The 15,025-nt window shown below is 43.9% G+C and overlaps 1 protein-coding gene across 1 annotated transcript; it reads right to left on the bottom strand.

Moving 5' to 3' along the window:
• Positions 1–5,666: 5,666 nt before the first annotated feature.
• Positions 5,667–14,354, bottom strand: LOC310837310 (vomeronasal type-2 receptor 26-like). The gene is made up of 6 exons (XM_083723686.1): positions 14,199–14,354; positions 12,899–13,190; positions 10,401–11,204; positions 8,940–9,167; positions 7,948–8,074; positions 5,667–6,710 (listed from the first exon to the last, which is right to left on the bottom strand). Exons 2-6 carry the CDS (start codon positions 13,175–13,177, stop codon positions 5,809–5,811), a joined length of 2,340 nt encoding a protein of 779 aa, XP_083579812.1. The 5' UTR covers positions 13,178–13,190; positions 14,199–14,354; the 3' UTR covers positions 5,667–5,808.
• Between the last annotated feature and the right edge of the window lie 671 nt (positions 14,355–15,025).

Genomic DNA, 15,025 nt, shown 5'->3' with positions numbered 1-15,025 from the left:
AAGTTATCCCCAGATAATGATCTTCATGGTTGTATTGAGGGTGAGGAGGGTTCTAAAGTGAAGGTCCAGTTAGGAACAAAAATGGGGAAGGTTATTGCTTTCAGGAGTACCATTCAGCCTTCAAAGAACCATATTAAAGGCATAATAAATGTTAATTCAGCATTAGAAAAGTGATAAAAGGTGGTTGTAGCTTGTCAGCTTTAAAATAGATCTGAGTGATGAAACTGAATGCTCAACCTTTGCATTGGAAAGGCAAAGACTGCTTCCATTACCCACTTACCTTGGTGTAAGCTCCATGAGCTCATTGGGACTTCTGAATATTGCAATATAAGTCAATAAATGTAAATTTTGCTTTGACTGGTGATATGCAGTCCAGCCCTTGAATGAAACAAGGATTTCAGTGGAAGAAACCATCAGGAAGCTTCAAGGACTTCATGTGCCCTTGCCTTGACTCATAGCTGTCAACTTTTCCCTTTTAGGAAAAATGTTGACAGCTATGCCTTGACTCTGCCAGTGAAATTAGCTGACGGTCACAGTGTATTAGTGTTTGTGTGTGTTGGAGATGCAGTGGGGTTAGTGATGGGAACTGAAGAAAATATCTCTGGAGTCAAATGGAGTTTCCAGGTTACACTGTACTCATGTAAGCATAGCATAGATTTTGCTTGGAGGCTTCGTAAATCAGCTTGTGCTGATGGTGGGTGTTGCCGGAAAGTTGCCAGTGGTAGTTTCCAGCTGGGAAATGTTATTTTAAATTGCCATCCTGCTTAGGCATAAAGGAAAGGCTTGCCTCTTGCTGCAGAAAGAGAGTTGCCTTGTCAGTCCCTGAGAGAACCATTCTCGCCTTAGTCTCAAGGAGCAGTGTCAGACCAGGGAGACTCATTCTACCAGTACCTTTGAGGAGGTTTCTTCAGACTGGAAGTTACAAAACAGAGCACCCAAAAAAACCCTCACATGCCTTCCAAAATACCGGCAGAAAATATTTTTATTTTATTTTTTATAAAATATTTATTAAAGTTTTACAAAAAAAGCACATAAATACATACAACATAAAAAGAAAAAACAAAGCAAAAATACACAGAAAACAAACAAAAAATACACAATAAAACAGCAAAAAAGATAATAGAAAAATATGAAAAAGAAAAAATCCAATTTTTAGCTTTATACTTGTTTAACCCTGGTTCTTGACTTCCTCACACATCCCTTTTTTGTGTTCCCATTTACCCAATCAAATTCAGCAAATCCTTACCCTCTTTCAATTCTCATTGTTAATTATATAGCTTAGCATATTATACCTCCAATCTTTCTTCCCTTTTTAATTCATTTTTACATATTCCTTATAACTTTATCACTAATGCCATATTACTTTTAAGTCCGACATCATCTTAGCATTCATAAATTTTGCAATATTTTTGTAGATAAACTTTAAATTTCTTCCAATCCTCTTCCACCAACTCTTCTCCCAGGTCTCGGATTCTGCCAGTCATTTCTGCCCAGCAGAAAATATTTTTAAGGGTTGGGTTCAACTCAATAGTTGCAGCAGCAGGATCAAGTGCAAAGAGCCCCACTTGAACAATGGGGCTTCCCATCTACTCCCCACTGTGTGCAACCCTGCAACAATCAGCTTGGGGTGGGAGAACCCCCAGAAATGCCTGGGCTGGGAGGAATGGATGAAAGATAACTCCGTCAGGAAAGCAGAAGTACTTGCACTAACTGATTGACCTCCTTAGCACTACTTTTAATTCCTCCCAGTAACTTCACCCTTGTGCCAACGAACACTGCTTGACCCCTCACTGTCCCTTCCCCTGTCTCCAAATTCTCAATTGCACAGTGAAATTGGTTCCTCTTGCTGAAGAACAGGTGTATTTTGAACACACATCCAGCAACACCTGGAACTTTTCTGCTAGGCAGTTATGCTGGGGATAGAAGGAGAAGCTGTGAGTTGTATTTGCTTTTAGATGCTCCCTCCCCCCCCCCCAAAAAAGGACCCATGTTAGCTACATACTGCTTCTTATCACAAGATCTGAAAGCAGGAATGTTATTGGTTATTTCGGTCGAAATTCTGGAAAACCGAGTTGCTCCTTAACGTACTATCACCACACAAAACTGTGTGAATCTCCCTGGATGCAGGTCATGAACTGACCGGCTGTGCTCAAGATTCCGTTTTTGTGTTCACTAAACTCAGGTTAAACGTAAGGAGAGAGTTTGACCCAGGGAAACAGGGAAATGCAATCTGCTTTTGGCTGCACTGGAAGGTGGGCAGAGTCAAGAGTGAAGGTGGGGCAACAATAAACCCATCAGCACGTAGCTACTCACTCTTCAAGCCTGGTGGAGGGGTGCTGGGAGAAGTTGTATGGTTCAAAGGTAGCGCTTTTTGTAGATATGACGCCGCCAACAAGGTACTCTCCTGGCCTGTAATAATTCATTGGTTTATTCCGATGCTTGGGTGGATTCGAGAAGCATTTTGCCTTCTGCATCCCACAGGCTCCATGGGGCATTAGGAGCAGCAGGAGCAGGAGCGCAGATATCATTCTAGAGATGGCAGTGACAGTCTCTTGCAACAGCAGTAGAGACTTTAGTTGCACAACTGGAGTCTAGGCTTGGGTGCAGCTTTCAAGGCAGCAAAAACAAGCCAAGTCTCTGACCAGGTTCTCATCAGCACAAGTCTTATTTATCATTTCATTAATAGGAGGTATTTAAGCCACAGTTATTCTTTTTACGAAAAGGTTACATCATGCTTCCCTTCATTTTGATGTTTCAGTTATTGGTCTTATGGGAAGTCCCTGGAGATTTGGTTGTGAGGAGAGAAATAGATTACTATTATTTTTCATAATTATAAAAGGGGAGGAGGTTTCACCTCTGAAACGTCTTGGATTCCTTGTGTGGCTCAAGGAACAGGTTCAGAGCTGGAAGAAAAACATGTTTGTGAGAACTCACTGATGAGGTTCTGTATCCCGTGAAGGACCAGTGAGGCTTCAGCTGCATTTGGCCAACATTGTATTGAAGAGAGGCTTCCATGAGACTATGGGTGAAAATGCTTGTAGTTTTGAGGATATATTTGAAAGATCACACATGAAATATGGGAGCACCATCCCCCCCCCATCAATGTACAAAAACATCTCCTTATGTGGTACTATTTCACTCTCCTATCAGTCAGTATAAATTTTTTTCTTGTGTTACCAGTATGTTTACATATCCTCCAACATTTTTTCTGATGAAATTATTATTGTTATTGTTACTGAATAATAATAATGATGATGATTATGATAATAATAATATATTTATACCCCACCCATCTGGCTGGGCTTCCCGAGCCACTCTGGGCGGCTTCCAACAAAATATTAAAATAATGTAATGCATCAAACATTAAAAGCTTCCCTAAACAGGACTGCCTTCAGATGTCTTCTAAAAGTCTGGTAGTTGTTCTGTTTGGCATCTGGTGGGAGGGCGTTCCACAGGGAGGGCGCCACTACCAAGAAGGCCCTCTGCCTGGTTCCCTGTAACTTGGCTTCTCGTGGTGAGGGAACCACCAGAAGGCCCTCAGCGCTGGACCTCAGTGTCCTGGTAGAACAGTGGGGGTGGAGACGCTCCTTCAGATATACTGGACCAAGGCCAGTATATAACTGTTACAGTTATTGTTATATCCTGCCCATCTGATTGGGTTGTCTCAGCCACTTTGGGCGGCTTGCAACATATCTAAAGATATGTGGCCCCATGGACCAGAGCACGCCAGGCACTCCTGTCTTCCACTGCCTCCCGCAGTTTGGTCAAACTCATGCTGGTAGCTTCGAGAACACTGTCCAACCATATCGTTCTCTGTCGTACCCTTCTCCTTGTGCCCTCCATCTTTCCCAACATCAGGGTCTTTTCCAGGGAGTCTTCTCTTCTCATGAGGTGGCCAAAGTCCTTCCAGTGAGCACTCAGGGCTGGTTTCCTTCAGAATGGAGAGGTTTGATCTTCTTGCAGTCCATGGGACTCTCAAAAGTCTCCTCCTTCCCTACCATGGATTTTGCTTTGCCTCTGAGGCTGCGTAGAGTTATGAGGCAAGATTAGAGTGATTCCCAGGTCCTTACAGTTCTTCCTGGTGAGGACCATAGTAGATATAGGGCGTGGAGTAATTGAATATCAGCAGTTCTCTGATGTCTCTCTGCTCCGGGGGAGTTTGACCTTGCCTTGGCAAATGCCAGAGTCCGGGTGCTAACACTTGACAGGAATCACTAGCATGAGTTTGACCAAACTGCGGGAGGCAGTGGAAGACAGGAGTGCCTGGCGTGCTCTGGTTCATGGGGTCACGAAGAGTCGGACACGGCTAAACAACAAAACAACAACAACATCCCGCTTTATCACTCCCCTTAAGGAGTCTCAAAGCGGCTAACGTTTCCCTTCCCTTCTCCTTTCCCTTCCTCCCCCACACAAACACTCTGTGAGGTGAATGAGGCTAAGAGATTTCAGAGAAGTGTGACTGGCCCAAGGTCATGCAGCAACTGCATGTGGAGGAGCGGAGGTGCGAACCCGGTTCCCCAGATTACGAATCTACCGCTCTTAACCACTACACCACACGGGCCCTTTGCTTACCTGAGCCTCTGCAGGAAATATCCAGAGAAATGTGTACAGAAAGTAACAAGTGGGGATCCTGCTTTTAGGAACACAGAAATCCTCAGGATACAGAATCAGGCCATTAGTCCACCTAGCTCATGGTTTCCGAAACATGGTTCTCCAGCTGTTTTTGGACTACAGTTCCCATATTCCCTAACCACTGGTACTGCTAGCTAAGGATGATGGGAGCTGTAGTCCAAAAACAGCTGGAGACCCAAGTTTGGGAAACTCGGAACAAGTTCCATAGGGTCTACACTGATGGGTAGTGGTCCTCCAGGGTTTTAAACAGGAGACATTCACCCAGTCCCAACTGGAGATGCTGGGGATTGAACCTGGGACCATCTGCAGGGAAAGCAGGTGCTCTACAATTAAGTTACTTCACTTTCCTCCTGGAAGGGATATCTGTATTTTCTCCTGGATGGAGACATCTATCTGCTGTTCTCTTTTTCTTACTCTGTCTCTCCAGCACCACCAGCTCTGCTCACTCTCTCTTGATGGATGCTTCTGTGAGGAGAATCAGAACTTACAGGGTGTTCTGTGTGATGTCTCACATTCTGAGGCGTGGTTCACATACGGGAATCTTTCTTTGTGTGTGAGTGCTCTTTCGGTTTTGACTGAGAGGCGAAAGGATGCCTGCTCTTTCGCTGGGCTAATTTACGATGTTTTTCTACGCATTAAAAGACTGTTGGAGATAACCATTCAGTCTGATTTATTATCCACACACGGCAACAGTTTCTCCCGCGGCTGAACTCTGCTGGGACTATGCTAAGAGAACTAAGGGGAGCTCGAGTTTTTCGATCGGCGCGGAAGCACAGTGGCGCAGAAGAAGCGTGCCGGACGCCATCTTCACTCACAGCTTCCTCCCCCACTGGCAAAAACTGCACAGGAGAGCTTTTGAGAAAACACAAAATTTTGAGTAAGTCACAGGTTGCAAGAGAATAAAAACACAAAAAGGCCCTGGAAGCAGCATGGATGGCATATTTATTCAGAAATTATGAATTATGAGAAAATTTAAAAAAATGGTAGACTGCTTTCCAGTGTAAAGTAACAATGGTGTAAAACATTTTGACAAGTTGATTTCCAGAGTTGATTATCACATAATTCCTTATAATTTAATGGCAAATGAAAGCCTCAGGGTCAGGTTGTGGCATCTTTATATAACTGGATTGCTCACTAAACAGGGCAGCTAATTTGAACATAATAGACTCAAGTGTCTCACTTTGTTTTCATTGTGAGATGCTCCTTTGTATTCAGATCAGGCCTCAGCACAATAATGTAGCACTTGGGAAGGAAGATGCAGCCCAGAAGCCCAGCACTGGAGGCCAACATAGAGAAGATCTGCACGGCTACCATGTATTTCCCCTTGGTGCTCAGGTAGGTGGGCACAAAGGACACCCAAACACTGCAGAAGACCAGCATGCTGAAGGTGATCAGCTTGGCCTCATTGAAGGCTGCTGGCAGATTCCTGGCTAGGAAAGCCACTGTGAAGCAGATGGCAGCCAGGAAGCCCATGTAGCCAAGGACAGTGTAAAACATGGCCACAGACCCTTCATTGCACTGCAGGGTGATCTCTCCAGGCTGGGAGTGCATGTCAGAATCTGGAAACGGGGGAGAAATCCCTAGCCAGATGGTGCAGATGACAACTTGGACACTGGAACAGGAAATGACGATAGAGTTGGCCAGACTTTTCCCCAGCCATCTCCTCACCCTGTTCCCTGGCTTTGTGGCCAGGAAGGCCAGCACCACAGTGATGGTTTTTGCCAAAACAGATGAAACAGCAACTGAGAAGATGATGCTGAAGGCTGTTTGTCGGAGAAGGCAGGTTGCTTTCTTTGGCCGACCAATGAAGAGGAAGGAGGACAAGAATGAAAGCATGAGAGATACAAGGAGTATGTAGGAAAGGTCTCTGTTGTTGGCTTTGACTATGGGAGTTTCCATATATTTTATGTAGACCCCCAAAATGAAGCACGTAGTTAAGAACAAGAATAGGGCAAAGAAACCAAGCGTGATCCCCAAAGGTTCCTTATGAGCAAGGAAGGTGATAAGCTTGGAGATGCATTGATCTTGCTCCTTGTTTGGATGTTGATTTTCTGGACATTTGGTGCAGTGATTTGCATCTGAAAGGAAGAAGGGATGCTTCAGGTAGTCTTAAGGGGAAATTTATAAACATACTATTACTTTTTCTATTGCATTTTATGACATATCCATTTGAGAGAGAGAGAGTTTATATTCTAGAATCAGCTGAGCAAAAACAATCTTATATCTTTTGAGATCTTATATAAAAAGCAGCATGGAATTAAAGTCACAAAAAGGATGCACATGTCGTGGGCAGCATCCATCAAACCCTCTCTCTTTTTTCTCTCCTGTAGTTTTCCTTCCAACGTCAAATCTTTCATCTCATATTAACCCAATCTTTGTGACTGGGGTTCTCACCCTTTTTCTTCCAAGAGCCTGTTCGGAAGATCTGGAAATGACTGGGACACGAAGCACAAATTGCAGCATTCTTTCCATGGGGGAAGGAGTTCCACAGCTCACCTTTTCTCAAGCTGGGGGTGAACACAGTCTTTCTAGACATTATGGCACATCCTTTCTTTTAAGGCAGAATATACTGACCCAAGGACTCTAAATGGAGAAATGTTTTTATTTTCCTCCATCCTCCATGTGCCTCAGCATTTTGCCTTAATCTCCAAACTTCTTCTGTCCTTCACCTTACATTCTCACTTTGTACACTGCTAGCTCCTCTGTACTGCCTATGTGTTCCAACTCTCCTCTGTGAGCTTCATATGTTCACTTTTTCTTTCTGTAACAATTTTCCTTGCTAAAAATGTTTCCCTTAACTCCCTTGATATTCTTGGTGCCTTTCCCCAATGTGAATATTATTATTATTATTATTATTATTATTATTATTATTATTATTATTATTTTGTCTATTTATACCCCACCCATTTGGCTGGGTTTCCCCAGCCACTCTGGGCAGCTTCCAACAAAATATTAAAATACAATAGTCTATTAAACATTAAAAGCTTCTCTAAACAGGGCTGCCTTCAGGTGTCTTCTAAAAGTCTGGTAGTTGTTTTTCTCTTTGACATCTGGTGGGAGGGCGTTCCACAGGGTGGGCACCACTACCAAGAAGGCCCTCTGCCTGGTTCCCTGTAACTTGGCTTCTCACAGTGAGGGAACCACCAGAAGGCCCTCGGCACTGGACCTCAGAACGATGGGGATGGAGACGCTCCTTCAAGTGTACTGGACCGAGGCCATTTAGGGCTTTAAAGATCAGCACCTTTTTATCGGTGTTTGAATCTCTGCACTATTTATATTCTCCCAAGGGATGCCCTTTCCCTCTGAATCACCCACCTTCCTGAGTGGAGATGCTCCCTTCTGCACAGAGAGCACAAGCGTAGCAGCAAATGGGCTGCCCTTCTTGAACCACCTTGGTGTATCCAGGTTGACAGCTTTCGGTACACTTGGCACGAGGCACAGTCTAAACATAAGGGAAGAAGCATCAAGAGGAAAGTGTTAGAGGTGTGGAAATGAATCATGGAGTTTGGAAGAGGTTTCCATAAGCAGCCGCTTTTAGGCAAATACTCTTTGTGCTTACAAACTATTCTGCTATCTATGATTTTGCTGCTCTGATAATGTCAAAGCAAACTGTCAAGAAAAGATCACAGGCCTCATGCTAAGCTAGAACAGGAAGTACAGTGGTACCACAGGTTAATAACTTAATTCGTTCTGGAGGTCCATTCTTAACCTGTAACTGTCCTAACCTGAGGTACCGCTTTAGCTAATGGGGCCTCCTGCTGCCACCGTGCCGCCGTCGCATGATTTCTGTTCTCATCCTGAAGCAAAGTTCTTAACCCAAGGTACTATTTCTGGGTTAGTGGAATCTGTAACCTGAAGCGTCTGTAACCTGAAGTGTCTGTAACCCGAGGTATCACTGTACTTGTTAACCAAAGGGATTGTATGGAGTGGTTTTTGGGCACACCTGTTGCAGGTCATGAGCTAGAGTGTTTCCAGTGACTTTGTGAAGCTGAGTGTGGATGCTACTCAGATTGCGTGAATTCAGCATTAAAGATGTGAAACAAGGGGCGCTGGATGAATGGAGCGACACATGTTTCATGCTGTTATCACATGTTTGAACCTGGCATTGAAGCACAAAGTGGTGTGGTTGATTTGCTCAAGAAAGGAGTTTTTGGGATAGGAATTGGGATGGTTACAGATGAGCTCTAGATTGGGTTTACAGGAATTGGATAAGAATAATTTTCTGTTTCAGTATGCTGAAAACAGTATAAATGATTTCAGCTTCACAGATGAAAAGCAGGGGGGGGCACTTCATTTATCTCCCCTACCTGCTTAAACTGCCAGGGCCACACAATGGCTTCTGTGTTAATGGTGAGTTTTAGATCTGAAGATGCCTGTCTCTCTACACTCCCAACTTTCACTCTTCCACGAGACCTATTACGAAACAGCACCCAGTTCACAATATCATAATCTGCTGCCAGATCCCCATTTTCATCTGAATAGAGTCCGCCGCTGGAGGTGTTAAACAACTGGATGCTTCTTAAGAAAGGGTGGAGCTGGAATGACAGGAAAAAAATAATGCAGAACGAGAGCCTTCTGAATTCCTAGTCATGAATCTCACATTTTGTTATGGTTATCTGTCTGTCTTGAGAAACAATAGAATGCACCTCCAGGGGTGAAATGAAATGGCTGGAGAATCGCAGCGCCTGCTGTGGCAGCAGAGACTGGTAACTCGTAACTGCTTTCTCCTGTCTTTTGTTGCATTAGCAGCACCAAAGCGACCTATACTGGGGCACAAGCTTGGGCAGTGTGACTGGAGGTCCTAGGATGCCCAGATGGCAAGACCATCATGGCCTCACTGATGTAGTCCAATGGAATGCAATGCAATACATTTGGCACCAGATTGGCTGCAGAAGTTGCCGGAAGGATGGAAGCATACACGATGCCATCAAACCATCTTAGGAATTCTACTCCAGATTTGTTTGGGGTTTGGTCCTTACCCTTTCCTTACCTCCTAAAGATGTCCCTCAAGACAGCAGATAATTTTACATATTCTTATGATAACTCAATAAAATAATCTTTATTAATCTTGGATGAACATGGCCACTGGCCCCATCAAATAGAAGAGGGCTCCATGATCACTGCAGATGGTGACAGCAGTCATGAAATTAAAAGACGCCTGCTTCTTGGGAGAAAAGCAATGACAAACCTAGACAGCATCTTAAAAAGTAGAGACATTACTTTGCCGACAAAGGTCCATATAGTTAAAGCTATGGTTTTCCCAGTAGTGATGTATGGAAGTGAGAGCTGGACCATAAAGAAAGCTGATCGCCAAAGAATTGAGGCTTTTGAATTATGGTGCTGGAGGAGACTCTTGAGAGTCCCATGGACCACAAGAAGATCAAACGTATCCATTCTTAAGGAAATCAGCCCTGAGTGCTCACTGGAAGGACAGATCCTGAAGCTGAGGCTCCAATACTTTGGCCACCTCATGAGAAGAGAAGACTCCTTGGAAAAGACCCTGATGTTGGGAAAGATGGAGGGCACAAGGAGAAGGGGACGACAGAGGACGAGATGGTTGGACGGTGTTCTTGAAGCTACCAGCATGAGTTTGACCAAACTGCAGGAGGCAGTGGAAGAAAGGAGTGCCTGGCGTGCTCTGGTCAATGGGGTCACGAAGAGTCAAACACAACTAAACAACTAAACAACAACAAAGTGAAGGACATTGATTCCAGAGTTGGAGAATGGATTACGCATTTACAGTGGTGTTGTGGAAGAGATAAGTGTACCTGCCATGGCTGCAGTCTTCCATGTCCCCAACTGTCTCCTCTACCCATCATCAGCATCTGTTTGGATCTGGAAGAATAGGCAGAATTTAAGGCAAGTGCCACAGCTTGGACGCTGTTGTAAGTAATATAGCTGTCTTGAGACAGGGCCCTTTCAATCTCCTCCTGGGGAAGAATCTCCAGTTTCTCTTTCTCTGTGCACCTTATCCATTGTTTCACGGGCAATACCTCCTTGGAACATAAACAGTGAAATGATTCATCCCAAAATTGTATTGTCCTTTCAGACCATGGCTCAAAGTAGTCATGTTTTGTCCATCTTCTGGTCTTCATTGTGAAGGACAAAGAACCATGGGCGTACATAAAGTGCTTAATTTCGTAGTGCAAAAGCCTGTTGATGTCTTGAAAAGCTGTTGTAATCCAAACTTTCCCCCCACTTTGTATCTTTTCAAGAATCTCTTGTATCACGAATATCGGGGTAAATTCATAAGGAGAGTCCCCGCAGAAGACAAATACAGTGACTTTTATCCACATGACAGTTGGCTTCCTCTCCATGAACTCTGCATATAGAGTCTCGCGTTCCACTCTTTCTGAGAAGGCGACACAGATTCCGCTACCCATCATCAGAGGTCTCACAGCATTCAAAAACCTTTCTCCGCTGTCATTGTCTGAAGCAAAGAGACCAACCCATGTCCATCCAAAATGCAGGAGCAACTTGACAATCCCCAGGTACTGGGTTTCTTCCTTGGGAATCATCTGGTAGACAAAAGGGAACTGAGTTTTATCATTATGAGAAGAGCCATAGCTGACCTGGTGAGGAAGAGTAGAGGCTGATTTAGGTCCAGATATTCTCTTTCTTCAGAATATTAGGTTGTGGAGAAATATATAGCTATGTGACAAAATATGTATATATTGTAAAAATACTAGGCTGTGGGGGGTGTATACACACACACACATGCAGACACACACACACACACACACACACACACACACACACATCTAGTGATATATAATGCTTAGGAGAAACCTCACTTTTTGAGATTTTCTTGGACCTAATTATAAAAACACATGATAAACTAGCATAGTGAATGGATGGTGAAATTGTGTCAGTAATTAGATGTAGAAATATGCTGCATTGGGGGTGCAAAAATGTCCATTAATACATTTTTAAAAGATAGATCTTTCATTATAAACTGGAAAAGTCATTAATGACTATTATAACCACCATATATAACAAATAGTAACCATAGTAATGTCAAACAAATTGTACCATGTTACTATAAACTAGATTGAAGCTTTCTTGACATTTTCTTTGTGGCCCCCACAAACTGTAGTGATTTTCACCAACTCTGATGGTTTTCAAAAAGGATAAGATAAATTCAGGCAGGATAAGGCATTCAATCTTTTCTACCCACAACGACCACATTTCCCCTCCACTTTCAGAGGCAGGAAGCCTCTGAATGTTAGCTGCTGGGAAGCAAAATTGTGAAGAGTGTCCTGATTGCAGGCTTTCCAGAAGAGGCATCAGGTGAGCTCATCTGAAAACATGATGCTGGGCTAACGGGTCCTTTGATGTGATCAAGCCCCTCTGTGCTTCTGATGTTCCTGGGGAATCTCAGGCTAGATTCACCTTATTGTAGGTCTTTTTAGGACCATCCTTTCCTAAAAGGTGAATGGCAGAGTTGGGAGAGAGCTACGTGGTCATGGAGTCTAATCCCCTGCACATACTGGCAATCCACCACTGTAGTATATCTGACAGGGAGGCATTCCAGTCCCTACCTCCCTGACCTGGCCACAGTGATCCATGCGATGGTCACCTCCAGGCTTGACTACTGTAATTTGCTCTACGCGGGGCTGCCCTTGAAGCTGTCACAGAAACTCCAGCGGGTGCAGAATGCTGCAGTGAGGCTCCTCATGGGGTCTCTGCCATGGGAGCATATTCACCCAGTGCTTTTCAAGCTGCACTGGCTCCTGGTGGAGTACAGGGTCAGATTTAAGGTGCTGCTTTTGACCTTTAAAGCCCTTCACGGCCTAGGACCCTCGTACCTACGGGACCACCTCTCCCGGTATGCCCCACGGAGAGCCTCAAGGTCCATAAATAACAACACCCTAGTGGTCCCAGGTCCCAAGGAAGTTAGATTAGCTTCAACCAGAGCCAGGGCCTTTTCAACTCTGGCTCCGGCCTGGTGGAACGCTCTGCCTCATGAGACCAGGGCCCTGCAGGATCTGATTTCTTTCTGCAGGGCCTGTAAGACAGAGTTGTTCCGCCTGGCCTTTGGCTTGGAGCCAATTTGATTCCCTCCCTCTCTTTCTTTTTTCTTTTCCTTCTCCTCCTGCGAGGAGGCTACATTTTAATGTTTTAATGTTTCAATATTTTAATGTTGTATTTTAATTTTGTTTTTAAGTTGTAATCATTCAACTTGATTTTATTATTGCTTGTAAGCCGCCCTGAGCCCGGCCTTGGCAGGGGAGGGTGGGGTATAAATAAAAATTATTATTATTACCTGTGGGATTTTGTACATGCCCAACATGCTTGAAATCTGGATGGAGTTGTCAGGTTCAGCCCTTTCAAAAACAGCCAAGAGGTTCTTCCGCTGTCCGCAGTTATAGTTTGGAAGATGGCTTTCCCCACCAGAATGCATGTCTAGCATTGCATTGGAAACCAGTCTGCCATTAAAATAGGTTTCAAAGAGGCTGTAGCCTAGGGTGATGTTGGGTAGCATCCTGAGATCCCGATTCATCTCCTGAACAGCAAACAAGAAGGACAGAATGTGCCAATACATCGTTGGAGCCAAACTGCAAACCAGCAAAAACAGTTATGAACAGGACGCCATTCTCCATTCAATGAAAAGAGAATGCCAAATTCTTTATTTTTATTAATCAAAGGACTTTTCTGGGCAACATCAGTCTCAATTTTTTGTATCTCCTCCCCCCACCCCAAAAAATGCTTTGTAATGTTTTTACTGAAGGTGGGAGACCTCCCCTTGTTGCAAAGCAGATATTAACTCACCAATTCAGAGAAAAATTGAAAGCTTATTTTTCATGATGAAAAGTCCACAGTCTTCAAATAACAAAATCAACTGCATTTTCAAGTTTTGTGAAAGGCTTGAAAGCTGCTGAAAGGATGCTCTGATTTTGCAGCAGAAAATACTTTTAGCTAACCCCCTGAAAGTTACAATAAGCACTGAGAGAAACTCTGTTGTGGACTGTCACTATATGGCTGGTGGGATTTGAGAACTTCGGGTTTGTGCAATTGAAATGGATTAAAGGACCCTGTTGCCCTGCCACAACAAATACACATTCTTAAAAAGAAATGGACTTTTTGCATTCTGGAAGGTGACAGCAGAAGGCATTGGAACACACTGAATGAACAAAGGACCATTGTGAAGGTGTCTAAATACCCCACGTTAATGGAGATGAATGCAGAAGCAACACTTTTTGTCACATGACTGTTCCATTAATAAATCAGAAATATAGTGCTACTTCGGGTTAAGAACTGAATTCGTTCTGGAGGTCTGTTCTTAACCTGAAACTGAGGTATCACTTTAGCTAATGGGGCCTCCCAATGCTGCAGCGCCGCCGCCGCGTGATTTCTGTTCTCATCCTGAAGCAAAGTTCTTAACCTGAGGTACTACTTCTGGGTTAGCAGAGTCTGTAACCTGAAGCATATGTAACCCCAGGCATCACTGTAATACTCAATAAAGACTTGATCTAATTTCAGCATTGCCTAAACTTTGTATATCTGGGAGCATGCCAATGGGAGTGCCAATGGGGCAACATTAGATCCAACACACTGTTACTTACTCAACAAGCTTTGTTGATGGGGGTTTAGAAAAGATGTGTGGTTCAAAGAAAGCAGGTTTGGGTGAGATGATTCCGCCAATGATATAGTCCCCTGCCCTGTAATAATTCAGTGGTTTGTTTCGATGCCTGAAGGGACTTGAGGGACAGTTCCCACAGACTGCCTGGGGCATTAAGAACAGCAGTAGCAGCAGCAGCAGCAGTGATCTCATCCTAGCGACGCCAGTGACAATGTCCTTTTGTGACATCTGTAACAAGAACAGAACAACAGGGGTCCAGCCTCTCAGGGTTGTGAGAGGAAACTGCTCACCTGCACAGCCCCTTCCTATCCTCAATCGTAGGCCAGGATTTCCATGGCACATGACTTGTTGTTTTGAGAAATATAGGAAAGGAAGTATTTATGGCCCAGCTCTTCTTTTAAGCTTGTTACAAGAGGTTGCCTCATTTTCTCCTTTTTAGGTTATTGCCTTATTTTCTCCTTTTAAATTATTTGCCTCTGGGGAAATCCCTGGCACTTTTGTGTGAGGAGAGGAATACATCACTATGATTTTGATAATTATAAAGGGGAAGAAAGCTCCTCTCTGAAACCTCCTGGACTATGTGTGGCAGGTGCAGAACTGGAGGAAAAACAAGTCTGTGAGAAATGAGCAACATAGCTTCATAGTCTGGATTAAGACATTGAGGATTCTGGTGAACTTTGCAAACTTTATAATGATGAAATAGTTTCATAATAGGTAGAATAAAAATGCTCTTTCTTTTAGGCTCTATTTGAACTATCACAAGGGACGCGGGTGGCGCTGTGGGTAAAAGCCTCAGCGCCTAGGGCTTGC

Source organism: Podarcis gaigeae (assembly GCF_964106915.1).
Source record: "Podarcis gaigeae genome assembly, chromosome: 2".
In the NCBI taxonomy this organism is placed as follows: Eukaryota; Metazoa; Chordata; class Lepidosauria; order Squamata; family Lacertidae; genus Podarcis; species Podarcis gaigeae.
This window is presented reverse-complemented; position numbering and strand designations above follow the sequence as displayed.

What these genes read in the sequence shown, in the direction of transcription:
- LOC310837310 (XM_083723686.1), bottom strand. Translation starts at nt 13,177, where the DNA reads ATGTATTGGCACATTCTGTCCTTCTTGTTTGCTGTTCAGGAGATGAAT. An exon ending in GCATGTACAAAATCCCACAG is followed by an intron (nt 11,205 to 12,898) that starts GTAATAATAATA and finishes CTTCCTCACCAG; the next exon opens with GTCAGCTATGGCTCTTCTCA. An exon ending in GAGCATCTCCACTCAGGAAG is followed by an intron (nt 6,711 to 7,947) that starts GTGGGTGATTCA and finishes TCTTCCTTTCAG; the next exon opens with ATGCAAATCACTGCACCAAA.